The sequence below is a fragment of the Mastomys coucha genome, unplaced genomic scaffold, assembly GCF_008632895.1.
Source record: "Mastomys coucha isolate ucsf_1 unplaced genomic scaffold, UCSF_Mcou_1 pScaffold12, whole genome shotgun sequence".
In the NCBI taxonomy this organism is placed as follows: Eukaryota; Metazoa; Chordata; class Mammalia; order Rodentia; family Muridae; genus Mastomys; species Mastomys coucha.
In genome coordinates this window covers 46,218,063-46,242,381 of record NW_022196894.1, presented here as the reverse complement: position 1 = coordinate 46,242,381, position 24,319 = coordinate 46,218,063, and the positions used below count along the sequence as shown (strand labels likewise).

Sequence of the window (24,319 nt, the reverse complement as noted above, 5' to 3'; positions counted from 1 at the left end):
CATTCCCACATTAGTCAAATGTCTTTATGTGAAAGACATTCTAAGGGTACAGAGAAGACATATACTGTCTGCTTTGTGGCTTTCGGACTCGCTCTGGCACTGGATAGATATCTCCAAACCAGAATTATTGAACACCCACATTATTCTCACGAACTCTTTTCTGGTTTTTGGGTTTTTGGTTTTTTGAGACAGGGTTTCTCTGCATAGCCCTGACTGTCCTGGAACTCACTCTGTAATCCAGGTTGGCCTCAAACTCAGAAATCCGCCTGCCTCTGCCTCCCAAGTGCTGGAATTAAAGGGGTGAGCCACCACTGCCCAGCATGAACTCTTTTCATAAAAGAAGAATTGAGATGCTCTTTCAAAATGTTCCTTTTCAGTGATTACCATATTTTATAAAGAATTTTACACTTTTACAACGATAACTATACCATACAAAGACTGGGTTAGCTTTTTTAAACATCTAAGTACCCCATGAGGCTCAAGAGCAGTGTTCTTTGACAAGTTCTTATTTATGCTGTTCTTGCCTTGAATGTTCTCTCTGATTCCTTCAATTTTCTCTACCTAGACTTCAAGGAAGAGGTTCAAGGCCACTTCCCCTATAACATGTACTTACACTAAATCACCCTTTACAATTTCTTTAGAAGAAATTTCCACACCATTTCAGGTATGTCCTGAACTAACTCTTTATTGTCGTTGGAAATTTGTAAATCATCATTAGATTTGGTCTGTAAAGAGACTGTTTTTTAATCTGAGGATGTGATATATTTACTATTTCAACAATGGTCTGCTGAGTGCCCAGTCCCCACCAGGCACTGATGTAGGTAATACTGAGCCATGGTAGGCAAAGCTGAGAGTTTTACTGCCTCCAGGAACCTTACATTCTACTACTCCCGTTACTATGAACTCCTGACATGGTCTAGCCTGGGGTGTACCCAAAAGAAAGCCTTTAAAAGTCAATGAGCACTCAGTTAACCCTCTGCCTGGGGTTGGCTCACTGGTAAGTACTGAATACTTGAAAACAGGTTAAGATTCTAGGGATGTTTGCCCATGTAGATTTTTGCAGAATTTTTCCTTTCAGTAAAGGAAGGCAGTGAGGACTCTTATAGCCTTTGAAGAAGATTTCCACATAAGTGGTGATAAGTTGCTCTTAGAATTGGAATGAGCTGAATCTATAATCTTGACTTAAATTCATGTGGGGGGAAAATCTACTGAGAAAGAGTGAGTGGGCAGAATGGATGGCTCCCATCTGCTGACTTCATCAGCTGCTATTAAAATCTCCACCTCAATAATGAATAACATAGTCCAACTTTAAACAAACAATAAGATAATCAAGGCTTTGTGAATGACACTATCAATATCCAATGGTCAACAGTGACCTGTAAGGAAGGAAAACAATATATTCAGAGACGATCAGGTGTGTAGACCTGAGTTGAAGCCCACACAGATCATGTGCTGTGGCACAAATCTACAATCCTGATGCTCCTATGTGAGATGAGAACTGAGAACTGGAGACCTCCAAAGGGTCACAGGCAAATGCAGCTTTGAACAACAGAGAGACATTGCCTCAAACAGTATGGAAGGTGAAGACCGACTGACACCACCCAAGACTGTCCTATGACCTCTACACATGTGTGAGCACACATGGGTGCTCTCAAGCAAACAATCAAAGTGAGAATGAACATAAAAATACACTAAAGATGTGGAATGGGAAAGGAAAGGAGCGGGGTGAAAGATAAAAGAATAAGAGAGGATTGAAAATAATCAAAGTATATCCTGTGTATTATAGAAATGTCCTGAGGAGTTCCCTTAAACTGGACAGTTGAGATATGCTAATAAAAACAAAGATCACAGAATTTTCTGTATGTCACATTTCTTTCACTAAAATTGCTATAACTTCCCATTCATCCATAATAATGTTTATTCTTATTGAGTTCTTGTAACAATTAAAATGTACCTTTGACATTCTGTATCATTAGGTCAGAGCTGTCTACAAAACACTCTTTACCCAAAAGGTCCATTTCCAGGGAAGAAGCCTGGTAGTGCAGAGGATAGGGGAGGGGTATGGCCTAATCTTGGTAGTCATGCAAACCTAGCTCCCTGCTTTGAGTACCTGACCCTAAACAAGCACACAACTGCAGAGTAGAAACAAATGCCTTGTCCTCCGCACATGCTCTGTGTGCAGATAGATGGACTTAGATAGTACATATGCAGATATTTTTATAGAACTCCCTCTCTGACCTTTAGCATAATTCTCAGACACAAAATTAAAAGAAAAGGACAAAATGGAAATTGTATATTCTACTTGGAATATAGAAATGGAAGCTGTATATTCTACTTGAAAAAGCCATGTTGGTCGATTTGCATGTAAGAAATCAACAGCTCAAGAGCAATTGTTTAATTTGGAAAGATGAGTGATGGCTCACCTGTGGCTGGGCCTCCACCAGCCTGTCTTGGTATCTCTGGACTGATTCTTGAAGTTGCTTCTCTTTCTCATCTTTTGATGGTGGTCTTCTGTTCATGGTGCCCAGAGGAATAGAAGGCAGGCATTCAACCTGGTTACAGCTGCACAATCAAGTAGCAGATTAGCGTCAGGAGGCAGTCAAGAAAGGTATTTGCTGACTAGAAAAGACAACTTACTTCTCTAATGGGTTCTAGTTTCTGTTATGTACCCCAAATTTGACTATAAAGTAAGATTATCTTACTTTGGAGCAATATGTAATCTTAAATGTCCAGTTGACATGGGAAAGAGCTACATAGAAAATGTAGGGGCGCAGGGCAATGGTGGCACATGCCTTTAATCCCAGCACTTGGGACGCAGAGGCAGGCAGATTTCTGAGTTTGAGGCCAGCCTGGTCTACAGAGTGAGTTTCAGGACAGCCAGGGCTACACAGAGAAACCCTGTCTCAAAATACAAAACAAATAAAAAAACAAAAACAAAAAACAAAAAGAAAGAAAACGTAGTCCCATTTGTCGATTCTTGATCTTAGAGCATAAGCTATTGGTTGTTCTGTTCAGGAAATTTTCCCCTGTGCCTATGTGCTCAAGGCTCTTCTCCACTTTCTTTTCTGTTAGTTTGAGTGTATCTAGTTTTATGTGGAGGCCCTTGATGGACTTGGATTTGAGCTTTGTACAAGGAGATAGGAATGGTTCTTCTACATGCTAACCGCCAGTTGAGCCAGCACCATTTGTTGAAAATGCTGCCTTTTTTCCACTGGATCGTTTTAGCTCCTTTGTCAAAGATCAAGTAGCCATAGGTTTGTGGGTTCATTTCTGGGTCTTCAATTCTAGAGAAAGGACCCAAGGAGCTGAAGGGTTTGCAGCCCCTTAGGAGTAACAACAACATGAACTAACTAGTACCCTCAGAGCTCCCAGGGACTAAAACTCCAACCAAAGAGTACACATGGGGGGACTCATGGCTCCAGCAGCATGTGTATAGTAGAGGATGGCCAAGCCAGTCATCAATAGGAGGAGAGGCCCTTGGCCCTGTGAAGGTTCTATGCCCCAGTGTAGGGGAATACCAGGGCCAGTAAGCAGGAGGGGGAGGGGTGGTGAGCAGGGGGAGGGGGGAAGGAACAGGGGATTGTTTTAGTTTTTTTTTTTTTAATTACATTTTTTCTTATTTTTTTCTTTTTCTTTCTCTCTTTCTTTCTTCCTTTCTTTTTTTTTTTGGAGGGGAACTTAGGAAAGGAGATATTGTAAATAAGAAAACATCTAACAAAAAAAGAAAAAAGAAAAAAGAAAGAAGAAAAAAGAAAATGTAGGAGCACATGTATTTATGAAAATATGAGAATGCAAATTACTTTGTTAATGGTCCATGTATCCTATATTATCATAAATCAAGTCTTTAAAAACAAATTGTTTTGGATCATCTAAATACTGACAAACATTTTCTGCACCCCACCCCCAAATCTGGTGTAGAGATCTATGCACTACTCTAAGATATTACAGACAATTCTGCCTCTGAGACACATAGATCTCTAGTCTGGAACCACTGAGAGAGCCATAGCTATCCTGTCATGTACTGTTCAGGGTCAGCTTTGGGGTTTTGGAGGCTGCACATAGCTCACTAGACAGCTCTGAGTGACCCTGACTGGTCCATCTTTTCCAAATAAACTGCTGTCCTCAGTGGTCCAGTCCTTTGCAATCATCCTGGCTCCCAGCCTTGTGTATTTTACAACCATGACAATTCTCTTCAAAGTTACAAAAAATAAGTAAGCCTTTATTTTAGAAAGCTGGAGGCCATTTGGCTTTAATTGTTTTTAATGTTATAGCTGTGAAATAGGGAGCAGAATCAGACAAATTGCTTTTTTAAAAAAAGTGAAATCATTTAGTTTGCGTTGGTATCAAGACTTGATGCAGAAAAAGAGCTGAACTACCTCAGAGCATAGCTCTAAGTCCAGACCTGGCTGAGTGCTGCAGCAGGATTATGAAATGCAGATGTCAATTCTTTGGGTCTCTAGGTTAAGAAGTTTTCTATTATTGATAGGTGGAAGGAGGAGAGAGTTGCATCCAGTCACTGAAAGAAGAGGTAGAGGGAGTTCAGAAAATGTAAGGTATTGGGCTCAGAGACGGAGGAGAGCAGGAATGGGGAGGGCCTCTCCACACTGGAAACAGGGAAGGAAAGATAAGGCAGAAGGAAACCACCCACTCTGTTTTTCAGCTCTGTGAGCATGGATTTTTTTCTTGACCCCTACCAGCAGAGAGAGTGAGGAACTACCACCAAATTCAAGCACTGCTATGAAAAAAACCACTTCATCCTGCCTTTATGTGGTGTTTACTATTTCTGTTCTTTTCAAAGAAAGGTGTTATGTAAACAAATCCCAAGGATGACTACACAAGGATGTACATACAGCGCCCAACTGTATGAATTTGAAGACATTTAGGGAGCAGTACTTACAAAGCACCGTTTTATTTGAGAAAAGAACCTCACGGCCATGTTAAGCTTTTATTCAGAGCAGAGAAACAAAGTAGTTTATTAAAATGAGGCACATTCCATTCAACTCTCTACTTTCAAAGATTTTTGGACACAAATTTTAATAGGCAGTATGACCTCCATGTTTTTTGCGTCCTTTTAAAATACAGGAGGTTTTGCTTTAGCCAAATACCAGGCATCATTTTTACCCTGCTGGTGATCCCTGCATTCAACACAGATGAACGCATATCATGGACAGAACGGGAGCATACTGATAGCCATTTCTCAGAGACTGTGGCAAAAATGGAGTTTCCCTCCGTGCTTGAACCAGAAAACCAACAAGACTTCAGTAGCCTCAACAAAACTGGCTCTATTTTAGTTGGCCCATGCTGCTGGCCCTGAACACTACCATGGGTATGATGGTTTTAATCATTAAATGCGTGTAAAGTAGAACTGAGTTCATAGGACATCATAGGATGTTTTGTGTCAGACTCTCTGCTTCAAGTTCAGCTTGAAGGGGGAAATCCCTAGCAGGTCACTAAAGCCTTCTAAGTATCTGTGCTTCATCCTCCCAGAGATGGAATGAGTTCCCAGGACTTTTATAAAGATGGAAGGGTAAGCTTCCCTGTTTACAAAACTGATGTTTTCTGTCTCAAGTTCTGTTTCCGGAGACCAGTGTTCATTCAAATAGCATCTGCTAGCACTGACTTTGGTGGCAACTAGGAAGCAACTCTGGACCACCAACTGTAGGCTCTGTAAGTATGGGCAATGCCTTGTCTAATCTCAAGACTCTGCTCTTGTTCTCACAGAACATGGCCTAATATACAACCACATCATTTTTGTTGGTATGAGTTTATTTTATACGATTCTATCTAAACTCAACAGTGCCTAGGTCTCCTGATGGTTTAAGCCCCACTCTTCATGAAAGCAGGTCCAGACTGTGCAGCTGAATCAGAGGACTGCGTAAGGTCACAGGACTGATTCCCAGTCTCCCCCAGGAATCATCATATCCACAAAACAGACTATGAGTTCCCTATGCAGGAAGCGCCTGCTCCCAATTAGATGCTCTTACATCTTCCTAAGCCTCCTGCTGCTGCTGTTTTCTGCATATTTTATTATAATCTTTTCAGTGGGGATGAAATACAGATGGTCAGTATTATGTCACTGTGTTTAAAGGTTCAGTGACTTCGGGGAACAAGAAATAGAAGCACTTTCTGGTATTTATATTTTCAAAAATCCATCAATTTCCTGTGAACACAACTAAATTTGTCTTGCCTACCCTTGCAAGTGGAATTATCTGGATGTGTAAAAGGGACAAAATTAATGTGGTCTTGAGGATGATTCTGCAGTGCTCTGTGAGGCATCCCTAGTTGCTAAGGGATGAGGGCAAGAACATGCTAGCTCAGGGTCACTGGACAATTGGAAGTAAAGAAAGCTGTGAAAGACAGTTTCCCAGGCCTGTGTGGTTTGTGTTCAGAGCTGGATAAAAATACTTCAAGAAGAGTTATTACCCTCAGGTCCATATTAGTAAAAGCGATCCATTTACTCATCTGTTCTAAGGACATAGAGGAGATTGCACAGAGAAAGCAGTGCTGGGGTGGGGTGAGGGTGCCTCTACTAAAAAGGAATACTAACTCATTTCCCTAGAGAAAGGATATTAGTCTAAAAGGGCTCAAAAGAACACTGACAGCCATCAATATTTAATCAGCCCTTTTTCCTGTTTAGTCTGAACTTTTTCCTCCAGCATATAAAGCAATGAAATCAATATATGACTTAAATTAAAAAAAAAAAAGCACATACTCTAAGAGCTTAGTGCTTCTGGATACACCCTCTCAGGAACACTCCTGTAAGATCAAGTTGTTTGCCTTGTAAGCATGAATGGGAAGGCACAGCTCAGGAGGCCAAGGTTTCCTGCTAGGTTGAAGCCGCACACGCATTAGGACCTGTGCTGTGTGATAGCAGATCTGTTTTAATCAATGGAAAACTATGCAAACAAACAATATTCTCATAGACAGCAAGGAGTTTCCAAAGGCTTTAAAGAGAAACAGGCCTCTAAGGTAAGATTTCTCTACAACTTACTTTTAAGGTTTATAAGGTACACCTTAGGAGCTTTACATTGATAGAGAAATTTTAGAAAATTAATCAAAAATTACCTGTTTTCCAGGTTGTTGGGATTACTGGCACAAATCCATATGTCAGGAAATCCTTTTTCCTGATAATTGGAAGAGAAAGGCAGGACTCTCCATTTGAGACAAAGATCTGACCATAAAGACAAAAACACAAAAAGAATCTATTTAAAAAACAAAATGAAACAAAACACCACCCCCCCCAAAAAAAAACCAAAAAAACCCCAAAAGTCAGTTCAGACACACTAGAAGCAGTGACCCCTTCAGCATATACCTCGTGCCTACTGGCATGGCTATGCCAGCCTTCCAGGAGCTATGTGCAAAGCTCGCCAAGAAATGTGCAATCATGGTGACTGTTCCAGCTCCCTCCAGGTGGGTTGCTGTTACTTGTGAGAAAGCAACCTTGCTAGAGCACCCTCTCCCTCTTGACTCCCATGGTTTCCAGCCCGTTCCCATCCACTCCACTTTCCATGCGGATGCACAGAGCTAACAGGCAAAGATCTTCACACGCTGCCCTCCTCTGCCCATCCTTTCTCCTGATCTTACTCCACAGCCTGTTCCAATTTCCTTGTGTGCTTCCCCTTACAATTCCTCCTTGCCTTTAGGCCCAAGGCACACAGCTGTCTTCAGGCTAAACCTAGGTTTAATCCTGGATTCCCTCTTGACACAGAGGTAAACAGGAGCGCTTCTGCACTCCTGAGGCAAAAGCAGTTTGCACAGCCGATAAGCCCCTGAACCACCTCCTACAGCCTGTGCAGCTTGAAAGAATGACTTAATTTCTGTGTCAGAACAATCATTTGTTAAAAAAAAAAAAAAAAAAAAAAAAAAAAAGATATTTCTACTATTTCTACTAGTATTTATAGAAAGAGGATCTGAGGATAAAATGGCTTTGCAGTATTAATAATGATCAAAATCAACACCACTAAACACTTTCTTGATCCCTTAGCAAGATTCATACTTATTAGGCTATACATTCACAACCTTATGTCATAAGTGCTTATAGTTTTAAGCACCAGTCTTACTTTCTAAATAGGTGATTAGTCCTCAGAGATGCCCAGTGACTGCTGGGATCCCATATGGCCTTTAGCCACCGAAAATGGCACTTACTTGGCAGGCATCAAATATACACAGTAACTATTGGGCATTACCATTATCACCTGGCAGGCTCCCACATACTGCCATCCATGGCCTCATTCATACTTTCTGAACATGTCATGTTCCGTTTATTAAATCTCACTGCCACACATCAGTTCATGCATTCACATCTCTCGCCTGGGTCTTCTATTACAACAGGCTCTACCGGCACAGGTCTGCCCTTCCCTCATTAATTCAGAGTTTTAGTCCATTATAATGGCAGGAAGCATGGCAGCATGCAAGACTTCCCAATACCTCTATGGTAGTTTGAATACACCTGGTAAATGGGAAGTGGCCCTGTTAGGAGGTGTGAGCTTGTAGTGATGTAGCCTTGTTGGAGGAATTGAGTTACTGTGCCAGTGGGCTTTGAAGTCTTATGCTCAAGCTCTGCTCAGTGTAGAAGCACAACCCTCCTCCTGACTGCCTGCGGAAGAGAGACTCCTCCTGGTTGACCTCAGATCAGGATGTAGAACTCTTGGCTCTTCCAGCACCATGTCTTCTTGCATGCTGCCATACTTCCTACCATGAGAATAATGGATTAAAACTCTGAATGTAAGCCAGTCCCAATTAAATGGCTTCCATTGTAAGTATTGCCTTGGCCATGGTATCACTTCACAGCAATGCAACCCAAATTAAGACAACCTCCCATTGTTCATCAAAAAACACATGGAATTCAAGACACATAAAGGCATTTACCCAAGAAAATACTTCTAACTTTCCTCATTTACTCACTCCCTACTTATTTGTTATTAAGATTACAGAATTCCTATTAGCCTCAGACACATGTTACATATTAAAAGTCAGAAAGGGTTACATATTAAAAGTAGGAAAGTGACCACTTTCCTAGTACTCTTACCACAAATATTTCTAAGGTGCATATTGGATAGTCAACCATCTTTCACTGTGCCTTATCCCTGTTCTTAAAATCCAATCATAGCAAACTATCTCCTACGCTGCCTGTGTCATGAAATCTCACCTACATTTTCACACTCTACTCTTCTTCACCACATGCTCAAAAACTCCTTGCCTCAAACCTTCACATTCCCAACTTCCCTTCTATTGATCTTATCTTAAACTCTTACCTAGACAGTAACTCCTCAGAAGCAAACAGCAATTTTTACCCTGTGTTGTCTCCTTAGCCCCATGACTTGAACCTTTAGGAAACCATGAATATTTGTTAGTTTGGCCCTCAGCACTCACCGCATTGTAGCATGAATGGGATAGCCATGGCTTGTCTTCTTCGCCCTTGGAGAGACTCTAAAGAGCTGTCTGTGTCTTTGCTATGCTGGTATTTGAATTCGTTCCAAAACAGTGTTAGGTTTCTATTACCTGAAAGGGAAAAAAAAACAAACAGTGTAAAGACAAAATAAGTAAGATAACACGCTCAAGGTGATTAACAAAGGAACGTTTACATGTAAGTACAAATACAATAAAATTTCAACCCTGTAGAAGCAAAATTATAAGTAAGAAATTGATGTATTGTTATCTCTATTTATAGGTGGAATATGTTTACTGATTTATATGCTCTTGTATTTTCAGATCACAGACAGTAATGAGTACAATCTTTACAATGAAATGAAAGACAACAGCAGTTATAAAAAGTTACACTTTTATTGTTGCAATAAAACATGGTGACATTTAAAGTATTATCCTTAAATATTCCCAGGAAGAGCTATGCTAATTAATGTGTAGAGTTCATTTTTAAAATTATTGCCACAAATATTTATCATTCCTATCATACAGACAGGTTTTTCTTGGGCCTGTATATCATCTCTGCTTCTGGTTTCTTCCTGGGCTGTGTCTTATGTTCTACTTTAACCCCAACTTCTATAACGTTCTTTGCTTGGAAATAGCAGTCATCTCAGAAGAGCATTAGAATTTCTTTAAGAAGCTGAATTCTTATCCTTCGATCTAGAAATTGCACAGCTGTGAATACACTACAGTATTATTAGAATAGCAAAAATTTGGAAATAATATAAAAGCTTATGGATAACTGATAAACTCCATTTTCATACAGGGAAGAACCCTGGGCACCTTGAAAAGGATACAGGAACACATAAATGTAGTGTCTTACTAGGCTCTATAAAACACAGCTTTTGTTTTTAAAATATACAAGGCAATACCAGAGTATAATGTTTTTGTAACTTACAAAATGTGTACTCATATAATACTAGGTTGGAAATGTTTTCCCAGAATTATGAAAAAAAATATTTCTAAACATTTTGAAATTTTATTTTTTATGTGTATTGGTGCTTTGCTTACCTATATGCTTGTGTACCATGTGTGCCTAGTGCCTACCAAGGCCAAAAAAAAAAAAAGATGTTGAATCCCCTGGAATCAGAATTATAGGTGCCATAAAATCCTACATGGGTCTTGGGAATAAAACCCCAGTCTTCTGCAGGAGCACAGAGTGCTTTTAACCTACTGATCCATCTCTCCAGCTCCCAAATAAGGTTTTAATAGTAGACATCTTTAAAGAAGAAAAGGGTAATGAAGAAAGCTAAGGAAGCTATTTTTACTTTTTGTGAACACTTTTTAATATTTCCATGTGCATGCAGGTACTATTTTTAAAAGGATCTTTAATAAAAAATCAGAACCATGTCTCCCTACTTTACCTAATGTGGCAACTGTGAACTGCTTGGCCATGTGGCTATGGAACTTCTGAAATACATCCACAGAGAACACCATCGCCAATGTTCACATTTCCAAAAGTGTCTCCTGAAGGAAAAACCTTAGAGATACTGGAAACAAGGCCATTCTTCACATGCTTAATTTTAAAACAAGCAGACCAAAATGTCAGACTTTGAAACAGATTTTTTTCCCATGAGCTAGGCAATTAAAAAGAACTTGCAGCTCCCTAACTTTCTATCTTGATGCTTCACTAAATTTTTACTTACTCTTTCAAACAAATCCTCCTTAGGCATGGGCCTGGTGAGCTTTCCATTCAGACTCAATATCTGCCTTTTGCTTATTGTTTGGCCTTGGAATGTCCATCTAGCTGAGGATAACTGAGGTGGTTTGAATGAAAATGGCCCCTATAGGCTCATGCATTTGAATGCTTGGTCATCATTGAGTGGCAACACTTGTGAAAGATGTGGCAAGGTTCGGGGAAGAATGTCACTGGGCTTTGTGGCTTCAAAATCTCAAGTCAGTCCCAGTCTCAGTCTCTGTCTGTCTCTCTCTCTTCCCTGCTCCATGTAGATGTGGATATAGAATTCTCAGCTACCTCTCCAGCATCTTATCTACCTGTGTGCCACCATGCTTCCCACCATGATGATAATGGACTATACCTCTGAAAACTTAAGCAAGCCCACATTTAAATGCTTTCTTTTATAAAAGTTGCCTTGGACCTGATTTGGTATTGGGTGAGGAAAAAGGACTGAAGCCCTGAGGGCCAGCAGAAAGAATGGAAACAGGCAACCTCCAGTGACAGGAGGTTGAGGGGACCCTCCAGAATGCACCAGAGACCTGGGAGGTGAGAGACTCCCAAGACTCAAAGGGAGGGACCTTAGATGAAACGCCCGACAGTAGGGAGGGGGAACTTACAGAGCCCACCTCCTGCAGGAAGACAGGGTATCAAATAAGGGTGGGTGGGCATCCCACAATCACAACTCTGATCCATAATTGCTCCTGTCTGAAAGAATTACAGGGATGGAAATGGAGAGGAACCTGAGGAAAAGAAGGTCCAGCATTAGACCCAAAGAGGGATCCAGCTCAAGGGGAGGTCCCAAGGCCTGACACTATCACTGAGGCTATGGAGCGCTCACAAAAAGGGACCTAGCATGACCACACTCTGGAAGACCCAACAAGCAGCTGAAAGAGTCAGATGCAGATACTTGCACCCAACCAATGGGCAGAAGCTGCTGACCCCTGTTGTTGAATTAGGGAAGGCTGAAAGAAGCTGAGGAGGACGACCCTGTAGGAGGACCAGCAGTCTCAATTAATTTGGACCCTGAGATCTCTCAAACACTGGACCACGAAAGAGGCAGCATACACCAGCTGATATGAGGCCTCCAACATACATACAGTAGAGGAATGCTGGGTCTGTGTTCATTCAGAGATGATGCACCTAACCCTCAAGAGACTGGAGGCCCCAGGGAGTTTAGAGATGAGGTGGGTTGGGGGGTGAGTTCATCTATGTGGAGACAGGGGGGTGGGGAGGAGGTATGGGATGTGGAACAGTAGGAGGGTGGATGGGGAGGGAGTAAACAAATATATTAATTTAAAAAAAATTGCCTCAGTCACGGTGTCTCTTCAGCAATAGAATACTGACCAAGACAATTACCTTGAACTCCTGACCCCACTGTCTCCATTTCTTAGTAAACAAGGTTGATTTATATGGTGCTGGGGGTGGGGCTGGGGGGTGAAGGTGGATCAAACTCATCAAAGCCAGGTGACTACTATGAACTTAGTACTCTAAAACAAGCACCCTATCAACTGAGCTTTAACTCCCATACCCCTGTTACTTCTCTAAATCCTGAAGGACCATTTTCTTAAATCTGAAGTGGATCATGAGAATTGTTTCTCTGACTTTCATATTAACTATTTTGTCTTTCATATCTAAGGGTGTTCTAGAGGTTTTGAAGACATAGAATACACACTGGCTCTGATATATATTATTTGCAAAATTTGGGGCAAGTTTTCTTATCCATCAAGTGAATGTTGAGTACACAATATGGTTCAGTAGGCAAAGGCACTTAGTGCCAAATCTAACAACATGAGTTTGATTCCTGGGAATAGACAAGGCAGAAGGAGAGAAGCATATCTTACTGTATGTCCTCTGACCTTTACATGTCTGGGGGACACCAAGACATAAACAAAATAAATAAATGTAAGAAAAATAATAAAAAAAAAACCTAGTGATAACATATGCTGGTGAAGATGCAGAGCAAGAGGAACACTCCTCTATTGGTGGTGAGAGTGCAAACTTGTACAACCACTTTGGAAATCAATATGATGATTTCTCAGAAAACTGGGAATATAGCTCTACCTCAAGACCCAGCTATACCACTCCTGGGCATGTACTACAAAGATACCCCACTATACCACAGGGACCCTTGCTCAGCTATGTCCATAGCAGCTTTTATTTATAATAGCCAGAAACTGGAAACAACCTAGATGTCCCTCAACAAAAGCATGGATACAGAAAATGTGGAACATCTATACAATAGAATACTGTCCAGCTATTAAAAACAACGACATCATGAGTTTTGCAGGCAAATGGTTGGAACTTGAAAATATCATCCTTGTTGAGGTAAGAAGGGGAAGAAAGACATGCATGGTCATGGATGGAGTTGGAAACAACTATTCCAAATGAGTTAACTTAGATCCAGAAAAAAATCAACATTGCATGTTCTCTCTCTCTCTCTCTCAAAACAAGAGAAAAATAAAAAACTATATTATGAAAAGTGAATGATTATAATAACTTGCCTCTCAGGTTTAAGATAAAGATGAATGTGAGATATATTAAAACAAAGAACGAGACAGTAGGGTGCGCTCAAACCTGTTTAACCATCTAGACAGAAATGTCACTGGTCGAATCTCTTGAGTGTAACTACTTTGGAACTTTGGAACCTATCAAAAGATTACAAAGGCAGTTTAGCTCCTAGCCAGTAGTCCCTACTAATTCTATCCACCTTAACCCTGTGATAGAAAAATGTGCTTGAGTCCCTAGAAAAGCTGGTACACACTTTGAGAACTTAGACTAAGCAAAAGGGTTTACCAATAACTGCTTTCCAGTACCAGTGATCTCTGTTGTAACTGATGCTCATGATCTAAAGGTGCAGAGGATGAAGTAGGGTCACTGATGTCACAGGTCTCCATCAATCCCACAAGCTCTGTCGCCATTGGTTACAGGAGAGCTGAGTGCCACCGATACCTTTTTCTTCTAAACCTTTCATTTTTTCTGTGATCTTACTTTTGGGAGCTATGTTTGGCAAGCTAGACAAAAGCAACGATCTGTACAAGAGAAATTTAAGTGACGAGTAGATGATCAAAATATACGAGAGAAGACTTCAGTTTACATCTCAGGCTGGCCTTCTGCCAAGAGACCTCCTTACCACAGTAAAACCCAAAATAAACCACAAGAAGCCTCAAAGGTCGGACTCAATCTCCAGAGTTACAACACTCTCAGATTCCAACACGTAGTTTTCAAGAACAATATCCTAAGGCATACAAAGCAAAAGGAAAACTAAGCCAACAGAAGCTTTCGTTGGCAAACCTCTACAAAAACTTTAGAGCAAATTCTAAAAGATAAAAAAAAATAAAAAAAAAAAAACCCAAGGACTATACATGGTGGAACTGATTGTTCTCGCAGCATGTGTATCATAGAGGATTGCAAAGTCGATCATCAACAGGAGGAGAGGCCCTTGGCCCTGTGAAGGTTCTGTGCCCCAGTGTAGGGGAATGCCAGGGTCAATAAGTGGGAGAGGGTGGGGTGGCAAGCATGGGAAGGGGGGAGCAATAGGGGTTTGTTCTTGTTTTTTTTTTGTTTGTTTGTTTGTTTGATTGACTGATTTTTTGGAGGGGAAACTGGGAAAGGAGAAACCATATGACATGTAAATAAAGAAAATATCTAATAAAACAAAACAAAAACAAAAAAAGAAAGTAAAATATAATTGTATATAATTATCTACTAAAAAAAATAATCTAAATGCAGTCTATGCTTTTTATGCCAATTTCACATAATAATATTTATATTTAACTGTTTTATGTGGTACTCCCCCAAAAAAATAAAAAGAAAAAGAAAAGAAAAAAAAACTCAAGAAAATGATATAAAAACAAAGTACCAGAGAAACATGAATACTAGTAAGACGCAAAAAAAGAATTCTTGATCATAGCCATCCATTAACAAAAATGGATGTTTTCCTAAGGTGTTCAACTGCAGATTCTAGCCCCAACAAGAGAGAGCCAGTGAAGTTGAAGATGCAATAATGGATTTTATGTGTGTGGGGAGAAGAGTGGAAAATGACCACAAGAAAGTGAACCGAGCCTACGAGGCCACAATAATCCCATCAAGTGGACCAACATATATGCTGTCACAGGTCTAGAAGGGAGGTCAGAAGATGGCTCAGCTGGTAAAGTGCTGCTGGACAAGCATGAGGATCTGAGTTACACCACATTCACTTACAAAGGTGAATGTGGAAGTGCATGCCTGTGATCAGCACTGGGAAGACAGATACAAAAAGATCCCTGGGTTCGCTGACTGGCAGGCTAGCCCAGTCTGTGAGCTCCACGTTCAGTGAGAGACTTCATTATCAAAGCTAATGTCATTTAAATAAATAATGACTGAATTTTCTCCATATTTGATTAAAGGCATTAATCAAAAAATCAAATACAAGAACCTTAAGAATTTCTAAGTAGGGCAAACTCGAACAGAAAACAATACTCATCATAATCAAGCTGTTAAAAGACAAAGACAGGTGTGTGAGTATGCATGTTAGTGCACATGTGTGTACATATATACTTACATATAAATATGTAATTACTGAAAATAGATGTTTTCATACAATATAGTATGATGCTAGTTTTTCTCTGCCGATGCATCTCAGGTCTACCCTACCTCCTAACTCCAAACCCTTTTTTTCTCTCTTTAGAAAATAAACACACAAACAAAATAAATGAACCAGAATTTTAAAAAAGAAAAGGCACAATAAATACGGACACACAAACACACACACACATAAAACGTTACTGAAGTAAAGAGGCTATATATTCAAATTAGAATGTTATAATTTCAGTGTAGTAATTATGATACATACAAAGAAAATGGCTAAAGAACTTAAGTAACAGAAAAAGAGACAGGAAGTGATAAAGGGGGTGCCTGTCTATAATCCCAGGACTCTGATGGTGGAGGCAACATCCCAAGCCTGAGGCTGCATAATGAGACCTTGTTTGAAAGAAGAAAAATAAATGAGGAAGGAATTTAAGTGCTTCATTACAATAATCAGAGAGACACAATGGCAGAAAGTAAACCAAGAAACACGGAACAAATGAAAAGCTGTAAGGCATCCAGAAAACAGTCAGCACAATGACCAAAGCCCCTCTCCATCAGTGGTTGCTTTAGTGTAGAATAGAATATAGTCTGCATTCAGAAGACACTCGTTAGAGAGAATTAAAAATATGATTTCTATATGTGCTGTCCAGATGCAAATTAGTTGCAAATGAGACAAAGAAAGCTATCTCTTTTGATGCTAAGATGGAAACTGGTTACAAATAAAAGTATAAGAAGGAATATTTCTTACAAACAAAACAACCACAATAGAGCAAGCATGGCTGTGCAAACATTAAACAAAATAGATTTCAAACCAAAACTGGTCACAAGAGACAATGAAGAATCTTAAAATATTCATAAAAGGTTCAAAAGAGCAAGAAGATAAAATGATTACAAACAGATGCACCTAACAATAAGCTAAAGGAAAACAAGAAGCTAACCAGCAAAATTCAAATAAAAACAGCTTTACAAAAGAGACTGAATACTTCACTCTTAAAATGGTATTTTATGCTATTTATATGATTCAGTTTTAGAAAGAAGTATATAGAAAATTTTTCATTTCATCTAGGGTTTCCAATTTGTTGGTATATTGTTGTTCATAATAGTCTCAAGTGATGCTTTGTGCTCTGTGTCCCTGGTTGTGATGTTATATTTATTCTTTCTCTTCCCAGGGTCGTCTTCTTTTTTTTCTTATTCTAACTAAAAGCTTGCCGGTGTATCATTTATCAATCCACCCATTTTAAAGAATAGGTAGGCCAGGCGGTAGTGTAGGCCGGGTTGTGGCACACACCTTTAATCCCAGCACTTGGGAGGCAGAGGCAGGCAGATTTCTGAGTTCGAGGCCAGCCTGGTCTACAGAGTGAGTTCCAGGACAGCCAGAGCTATACAGAGAAACCCTGTCTCAAAAAAACAAAACAAAGCAAAACAAAACAAAACAAAAAACAAACAAACAAAAAAGAACAGGTAGAAAATGAGTTAAAGAAAACAACAGTATATGTTATTAACCATATCTCAAAATTAAGTCCCAAGAGCTTTAAGCAGAGTAGTATGCAGCCATGTTCACACCGTTGTTGAGTGCAAGCAGTGGTAAGAACCAGTTGCCATGATCTTTTTGTAGGCGCTAATGCAACAAACTTAAATAGAAATACCCAGGCAAGAGAAATTGCAAGGGAGGTGAACTTCAGTGCTAAAAATATCCCCAGTAAAATCCAATCACAGGAAGAGACGGACATCGGTGAGTCTGCCCTGTCTACCCATGTGAGTGTCTCGGAGGTCACTGAGCATAGAAGCAGACAGCAACACTCTAAACTGCAAGAAGCCCCAGGTGAACACCATCTCAGCACACCTTGTCAGTGGCCTTTCCAGCACTAATACTGCTGGGAGACAACTTTCTCTTGCTGTAGCCACCTATGGGAGATATATATATATATAGGCAGCTACAGCAAATGGCTGTGCAATTCCCTCTAACTTCAGACATCCAGCTGCCCTTGGTTCCCTCAACTGCCAAGGATTTCAGATATCACAGTGTATTCTCGGCCTTTCCTTGCCTTCACAATCAGCTTTCTCAAATGCACCCTAGGAATATGGTCTAAATAATATGGCTTAGAGTTGGGGTAGGGCCTCATATCTACAATTCTAACACTCAGAATGCTGAGGCATGAGGATTGCTATTTGTTTGAGGGCAGCCTAGATCACACAGTGAGTTTCAGGCAGCCTAGATTAAAGTGTGTGACCTTATCTCAAAAACAAAATAAAACAAAACAAACAAACAAACAAAAACACACACACACAAAAAAAAAACAATCAACTAATCCACAAATGATATCAATAATTAAATAATTAAAACTAAATAGGGCAGGAATAAAGTTCAGCCATAAAACACTTGCTAGCATGAACAGTACCTCGGGCCCAATCCCCAGTACCTGATGATGATGATGCAGATGATGAATTTTGTTTTGTTTTGTTTTGTTTTGTTTTTCGAGACAGGGTCTCTCTGTATAGCCCTGCCTGTCCTGGAACTCACTCTGTAGACCAGGCTGGGCTTGAACTCAGAAATCCACCTGCCTCTTCCTCCCAAGTGCTGGGATTAAAGGCATGCATCACCACTGCCTGGCTTTAATGATGATGCTTTAACAAACTCCTTTTCTACAACCTTTCTAAGACTTCCCTCAGAACCAAGAATAAAAACTACCTAGTAGGAACCTTTGGGGTTTCTTTTATCTTCCATCTTTGATTCTCAATTCATCCCATTCCTCTTCCCTGACTCACTACACTCCACTTTAGCTATAGAAACTTTCTGAATCCTAAACACAATCAATCTTTCCAAATTCAGAAAGAAAGAAAGAAAATCATGTGTGGTGTACATAGTATTTTCTCTGACCATAATAAAATGAAATTAGTTATCATTTAAAAAATAAAACGAGTAAACCCTCTACTAAGTCAGGCATGGCAGTGTGAGTGGTCGTCCCAGAGCTCAGAAGTCTAAGGGAGATCTCTGAGCCTACAAGTCTGAAAACAGCCTGGGCCAAAGTATGGGATTTTCCATGAATTAGATGGAGAGCTGGGAGGGGTGCATGTGAGAGTTAGGAGAAATGGGAAGGGAAAATGATGTAATTATATTATAACCTCAAAAATAATTAAAAATTGAGTGTGTATTTTCATTTTTTAAAAATAGAAAAATATGAAATGGTAAAAGAAAAAGGAAAGAAGAGTAAAAGAAACAGAAAAAAATGAAAAATCCACATATTTGTAAAAATTAAGTAGTGTACTATTAAGCACTGTGTTAGATTGGTTTCTGTTGTTATGAGCAAATACTGGTCAAATGCAACTGAGAGAGAAAAAGATTTATTTGGCTTCCACATCTGTGTCATAGTGAGGGGAAATCAGGACAGGAACTCAGGGAGGAACCCATAAGCAGGAACTGAAGAACCATGGGAGAATGCTGCTTACTGGCTTGCCCCCCATAGCTTGCTTAATTTGCTCAATCCAGAACCACCAGCCCAGGGGTGGCATGTCCCACAGTCAGCAGATACCTTTCACTCACATCAATGATCAATCAAGAAAAATGCTTCACAGACTTGCCTATAGGCCAGTCTAACAGAGGCAGTTGCTCAAATGGGATCCCTCTTCCCAAATTACTGCAACTTGTATGAAATTGACAAAATAAGAAGTACAGAATTACCCAATGAATCCAAGAAGAAATCACAATGAAACTAGAAAATACCAACAAATGAAAACAAAACAAAAACAACAAACCCACAATATACCAAAATGTGGGGTAGACAACAGAAGTAATGTTATGGTGGAGATTACAACGAGGGCTCATAAAAAAAAAAAAAAAAAAATGACCTCAATCAAAAGCCTAACTTTACAATTTAAAAAAACTCACTGAAAAAGGGGTCAACCAAGCCCTTGGCATAATAAATAAAGGTCAGATAAAAGATGAACTAAATAAATAGTAGATTAAAAAACAATATCAATAAAATAACAATTTGGTTCTCAAAAAAAATAAAATTCAAATGACTGACAAACATCTGCTAGATGAACTGAGAAGGAAGAGCTAAGAAATTCAAGTCATTAAAATAGTGAGTCAAGGGAGGGACACGACTACCAATTCTACAGGGGAGAAAAGGATACTAACATGAGCAGTGATATGGCAGTGAACTGGAAACGTACGTGTAGTGGTCAAATTCCAAAACAGGTAAATCCTACCAAGATGAAACCAGGAGGAGGGAAACAGAAAATCTGAACAGATTTATGACGAGTAAGGAGCTTGAATCTGTAATCAAGAGCACACCCTAGGACAGGTGCTTGCTTTTCCATTTCCTTTCCCATTGCTGTGATAAAGTACCCTGACCAAGCAATGTTAGGGAGAAAGGCTTTGGCTTAGCTCACAGTCTAAGGGCTCACAGTCTAAGGGCTCACAGTCCAAGGTATTGTCCATCATGGCAGAGAAGGCAAGGAAGCAGCAGGGCCTTGAAACAGCTGCACAGATCACAATGCAGGGTGAGGATTCTAGTGCAAAGAATGCAGGCTTTGGTGAAACATTCTGTTTCCTCCTGGGGTGTCTAGGTTCCCATGCCCAGAGAATGTTCCCATGCACAATTAATAGTTGTCTTCCCACATCAATTAAAGTAACCATAATAACGTCTCATAGGCATGCATGTCCAGAGGCACATCTCCCACGTGGTTCTAAATTCTCTCAAATTGAAAATAAACATTGGACATCAGACTTATTCAAAAGAAAAATAACATTAAAGTGTCTCAAACTTTTCTTTAAAAAAAAAAAAAAACACTGAAGAGGAAGAAACACTCCTTTGTAAATCATTTTATAAGGGAGGTATTACATTTATGATAATTACATAACAAAATCCTACAAAAAATAAAATTATAAGTCAACATTCTCTTGACACAGATGCAAAGATTCTCATTGAAATATGAGCAAACTGAACTCAACACCATATATATGTATATATATACATATATTTTTTTTCAATGTGCAAAAATCAATCAATGGGATGGCCCAAAAGGGGAAGCCATCAGTGAAAGATCCAACATCCATTCAGTAAGCAGAAAGTGGAATGATGGGGGTTATAAAGTCAGAGAGATGTTGAGAGATGTTGAGGGAGAGAGAGAGATGGAGAGAGAGATGAAGGGTGGTGGATCAGAGTGAACTGAAGGCCAGCCCAATCAACACAGTAAGTTCCAGTCCAGCCATGGCTACGTAGTAAGACTATAACTTTTTTTTTAAGTGAAAGATGGCAAGTGTTTAGGAGAAGGTACAGAAAGGAGGAAACCTTGTACATTGTTGGTAGGGATGAACATTTATACAGCCAATAAAGCAAATAAGAGAGGTGGTTCAAAAAAATATAGAACTCTGATATCATCTTAAAACATCATTTCAGACTGTGTGTATATCCAAAGAAAATGCATTCAGTATATAGAATAATCATCTCCATTCCCACATTCATTACATCATTGTTCACAAAATAGGTATGACATTGAATCAATCTAAATATTAGAGGAATGGTTTGAAACGCATAGTAAATACACACATTTGTCATTAAAAAAGGAAGCAAACTCTGCCATTTGCAACAGCACTTATGCACCCTAAGGGCATTAAGATAAAAAAAACCCAAAAAACAGAAAGATAGATGTCACATGGTCTCATTCATAAGTAGATCTTTAAGAATTGAGTTCATAGGAGCAAAGAGTAGAACAATGGTTGTAAGAGGCTTGGGGGGAAAGTTTCATCAGAGGACACAAAATTTCTGTCCTGGGGAACATATTCAAGAGGTGTATTGTACACCATGGTGAATATCATTAAGGGAAAGAATTTGTACAACTGTCCACAGAAGCATCATTTGCAAGAGATCAGATGTGGAAGAAACTCAAGTGTCTATGAACAGACAGATAAGAAATCAAAATACAGCTCATATACAACATGGATTGATAGTCATAAAATGGAAGGCTATTCAAGCTCCAACATACATGAAAACCTTGAGGCTATAACTAAGTAAAATAAATGTCATAAAAGACAAATGCTTTTATGTTGCATACTGAGTCAAACCCACAGAAAGACAGAAGATGAGGGAGTGGAATTGACTTATTGTTTCATGAATGCTGACTTTCAGTCTTAGAAGATCAAGAGATCTTGCTCTGGAAACAGAAAGAGTTGGCAGTGACAGTGCTTAATGACACCAGCTTGTATATAAAAATGGTAGAGATGCTAAGTGTTTTATACATGTGTAAATGTATAAAATATAAAAGGGGGGAATGAGAGACTTACAGGCATGCATGGTGCAGTTGTACTGCATTTGGCATCTCCTTAAATGCCCCCTTCCCATGACCACCATTCTCACTGGGAAGCTGTGTTTTAGAACTCAGCATGGCTTTAGCATGCAGTCTAGCCTTCTGCCTCAATGTTACTACTCTTATTCCTGACAAGACACTTTATTAAGCTGTTTGAGACAAAATGAAGGTGGAATAAAGTCTCTGGCAGAAAACACTGACTGAGACAGTTCATGTACTGCAGCTACCTTGCAAGATGAATATCCATGGTGATCTCCAGCACAAACACTGTAAGACTGGGAAAAGGCAGGTGGTTGGTAGCCACACAGAGCACATGCTCCAGCCTGGGTAGTATTCTCCTCCCTGCTCTGAGATCACGACACCCTTCACCATTTAACATCTCCTAGCTTTCACCTTCTGCCTCTGTTCTCCAGCAGATAATGAAATCTTAGAAGACATTGGCTGTGTACAGTATCATGGCTGCAGTACCTGACATAGCTGAATATTTTCTTTTTTTAACTATCTGCTTGATTTGTTCAGATTATTGACTATATAATTATATAACTGAAGTCCACCTTTCTTAACTGTTTTCTGAGGTATTATATAATACTAAAGAGCTACTGTTTAAAGGACAAATGGAAATTTCACTAGCCCAGACATCTGGAAGCAGACTGAATAAAAGACACAAGAATATACAGGACTGATGGTATCAGGATAGTGCAATGGCTCTGTAGTAAAGGAGCTTGAGTTTGATCCCTGGGGCCCATGTTGTGGAAAGAGGGAATGGACTCCAGAAATTTGTCCCTGACCTTCATCTATGTGCCATGGCCTGGCCTGGCCTATATAAACACAAGGAAGAGATCAAGGCAAGGAAATCAACTGGTTGTCTGCAGAGTTAGAAACAGCTCTCACTAACTCCTGATAACAAACTCAACTATTTCCATTTCACAAAAGCCACAGCAACATAAACAGCTTGTGTCTGTGCCAGTCGTAGTATCAGAACAAATCTGCTGTGGGCTGGATTCTGGAGATGAGAAAGTGTGCTCATAAGCAAGGCGGCCAGAAAGTTTTCAGGAAGAGGAATCGCATCTTAGCTTCATTTTCTTTAACGTCTCATACACAGTTCACAGGGATTTATACAGCCATTCCAACTGGTTCCTCTTCAAAATCCATGTATTCCATAGTGATCATGATGACTGACATTAAAAGGTGCATCTGTGCTGACATTTTCAAACTGTAAGGCAGGAAGCAGGCTCAGAATCTACACTCATAAAAGTTCTGGTCTAACCTAGTCTGGCAAGAAATAAAATCAGTAATAACGATACTTCAGTGTTTTAGTTTCGCAAATAGAGTGGCATACCATCATGGATATTTAAGTACATGGATTACTAACAGATACTAATGTTGTACAATTTAATTAAAGTGATACATTTTACCTTTTGCAGGTAACTCTGAGGCCCAAGGTGAAATTGCAAGACTTACAAAGTAATTCATTTTTTAGAATACATTTATAGTGTTTCCAGCCACCACTAAAGTAAGCCATATAGATGATCCACAACTAATTGACTACAACAGTTTTATTACTTTAGCATCTCTAAACTCGGCTGATTCAAAACTTTCATTTACTTCTGTGAAGAGTAAAAGGCCAAAAGCTCACAGCTAACACTCAGAATTATAACAGAATATATAACTGGAGACTTGTATTTAAAGACTCACCCGGCAGTGGTGGTACATGCCTTTAATCCCAGCACTTGGGAGGAAGAGGCAGGCGGATTTCTGAGTTTGGGGCCAGCCTGGTCTACAGAGTGAGGTCCAGGTCAGCCAGGGCTATACAGAGAAACCCTTTCTCAAAAACCCCAAAAAGGAAAGAAAGAGAAAGAGTGAGAGAAAGAGTGAAAGAAAGGAAGGAAGGAAGGAAGAGAGAAATACAGACAGACAGAAAGGAAGAAAGACTCAGTAAGTTCATTACATTAACAGGATATTCTAGGATTGATGTACATGGAATTAAAGTCTCACTTTCTATAATAGAGGACTGTTAGAAAAATTCTAAACAGTAAATTTGCTGCTAGGTATGTATAGAATATTTTATTCAAAACTATTCCAAATGACCGAACTGTAATGGTTCTATCACTGTAATTTTCAGGAATCTTTCTAAAACCTGCAATAATTTGGAAAAGTATTTTTATTCTCCTGATAAAGATAAATTGTCATTGCAGAGGTTTACTGCCTCTGTTTGGTAATGTAGGCCTAGTCCTAGAAGCTTTTAGCCTCTGTACAATCTAATCTAGGCCTAGAATGTTTTCAGCCTCTAAGATTTTCTGCAAAATAAGCTCATCCCTTTTTAGTTTAGTTTTTTTGTTTGTT

The 24,319-nt window shown here is 39.5% G+C and overlaps 1 protein-coding gene across 1 annotated transcript in view; it reads right to left on the bottom strand.

Annotated features, from left to right (window-relative positions):
• Morc1 (MORC family CW-type zinc finger 1) overlaps positions 1-24,319 on the bottom strand; it is a 212,158-nt gene that overhangs the window by 69,724 nt on the left and 118,115 nt on the right. Inside the window, exons 15-17 of the mRNA XM_031360105.1 lie at positions 9,373-9,501; positions 7,066-7,171; positions 2,424-2,562 (exon numbers count right to left, since the gene is read on the bottom strand). Coding sequence (XP_031215965.1) covers positions 2,424-2,562; positions 7,066-7,171; positions 9,373-9,501 — 374 coding nt within the window. The remainder of the gene's footprint in view (positions 1-2,423; positions 2,563-7,065; positions 7,172-9,372; positions 9,502-24,319) is intronic.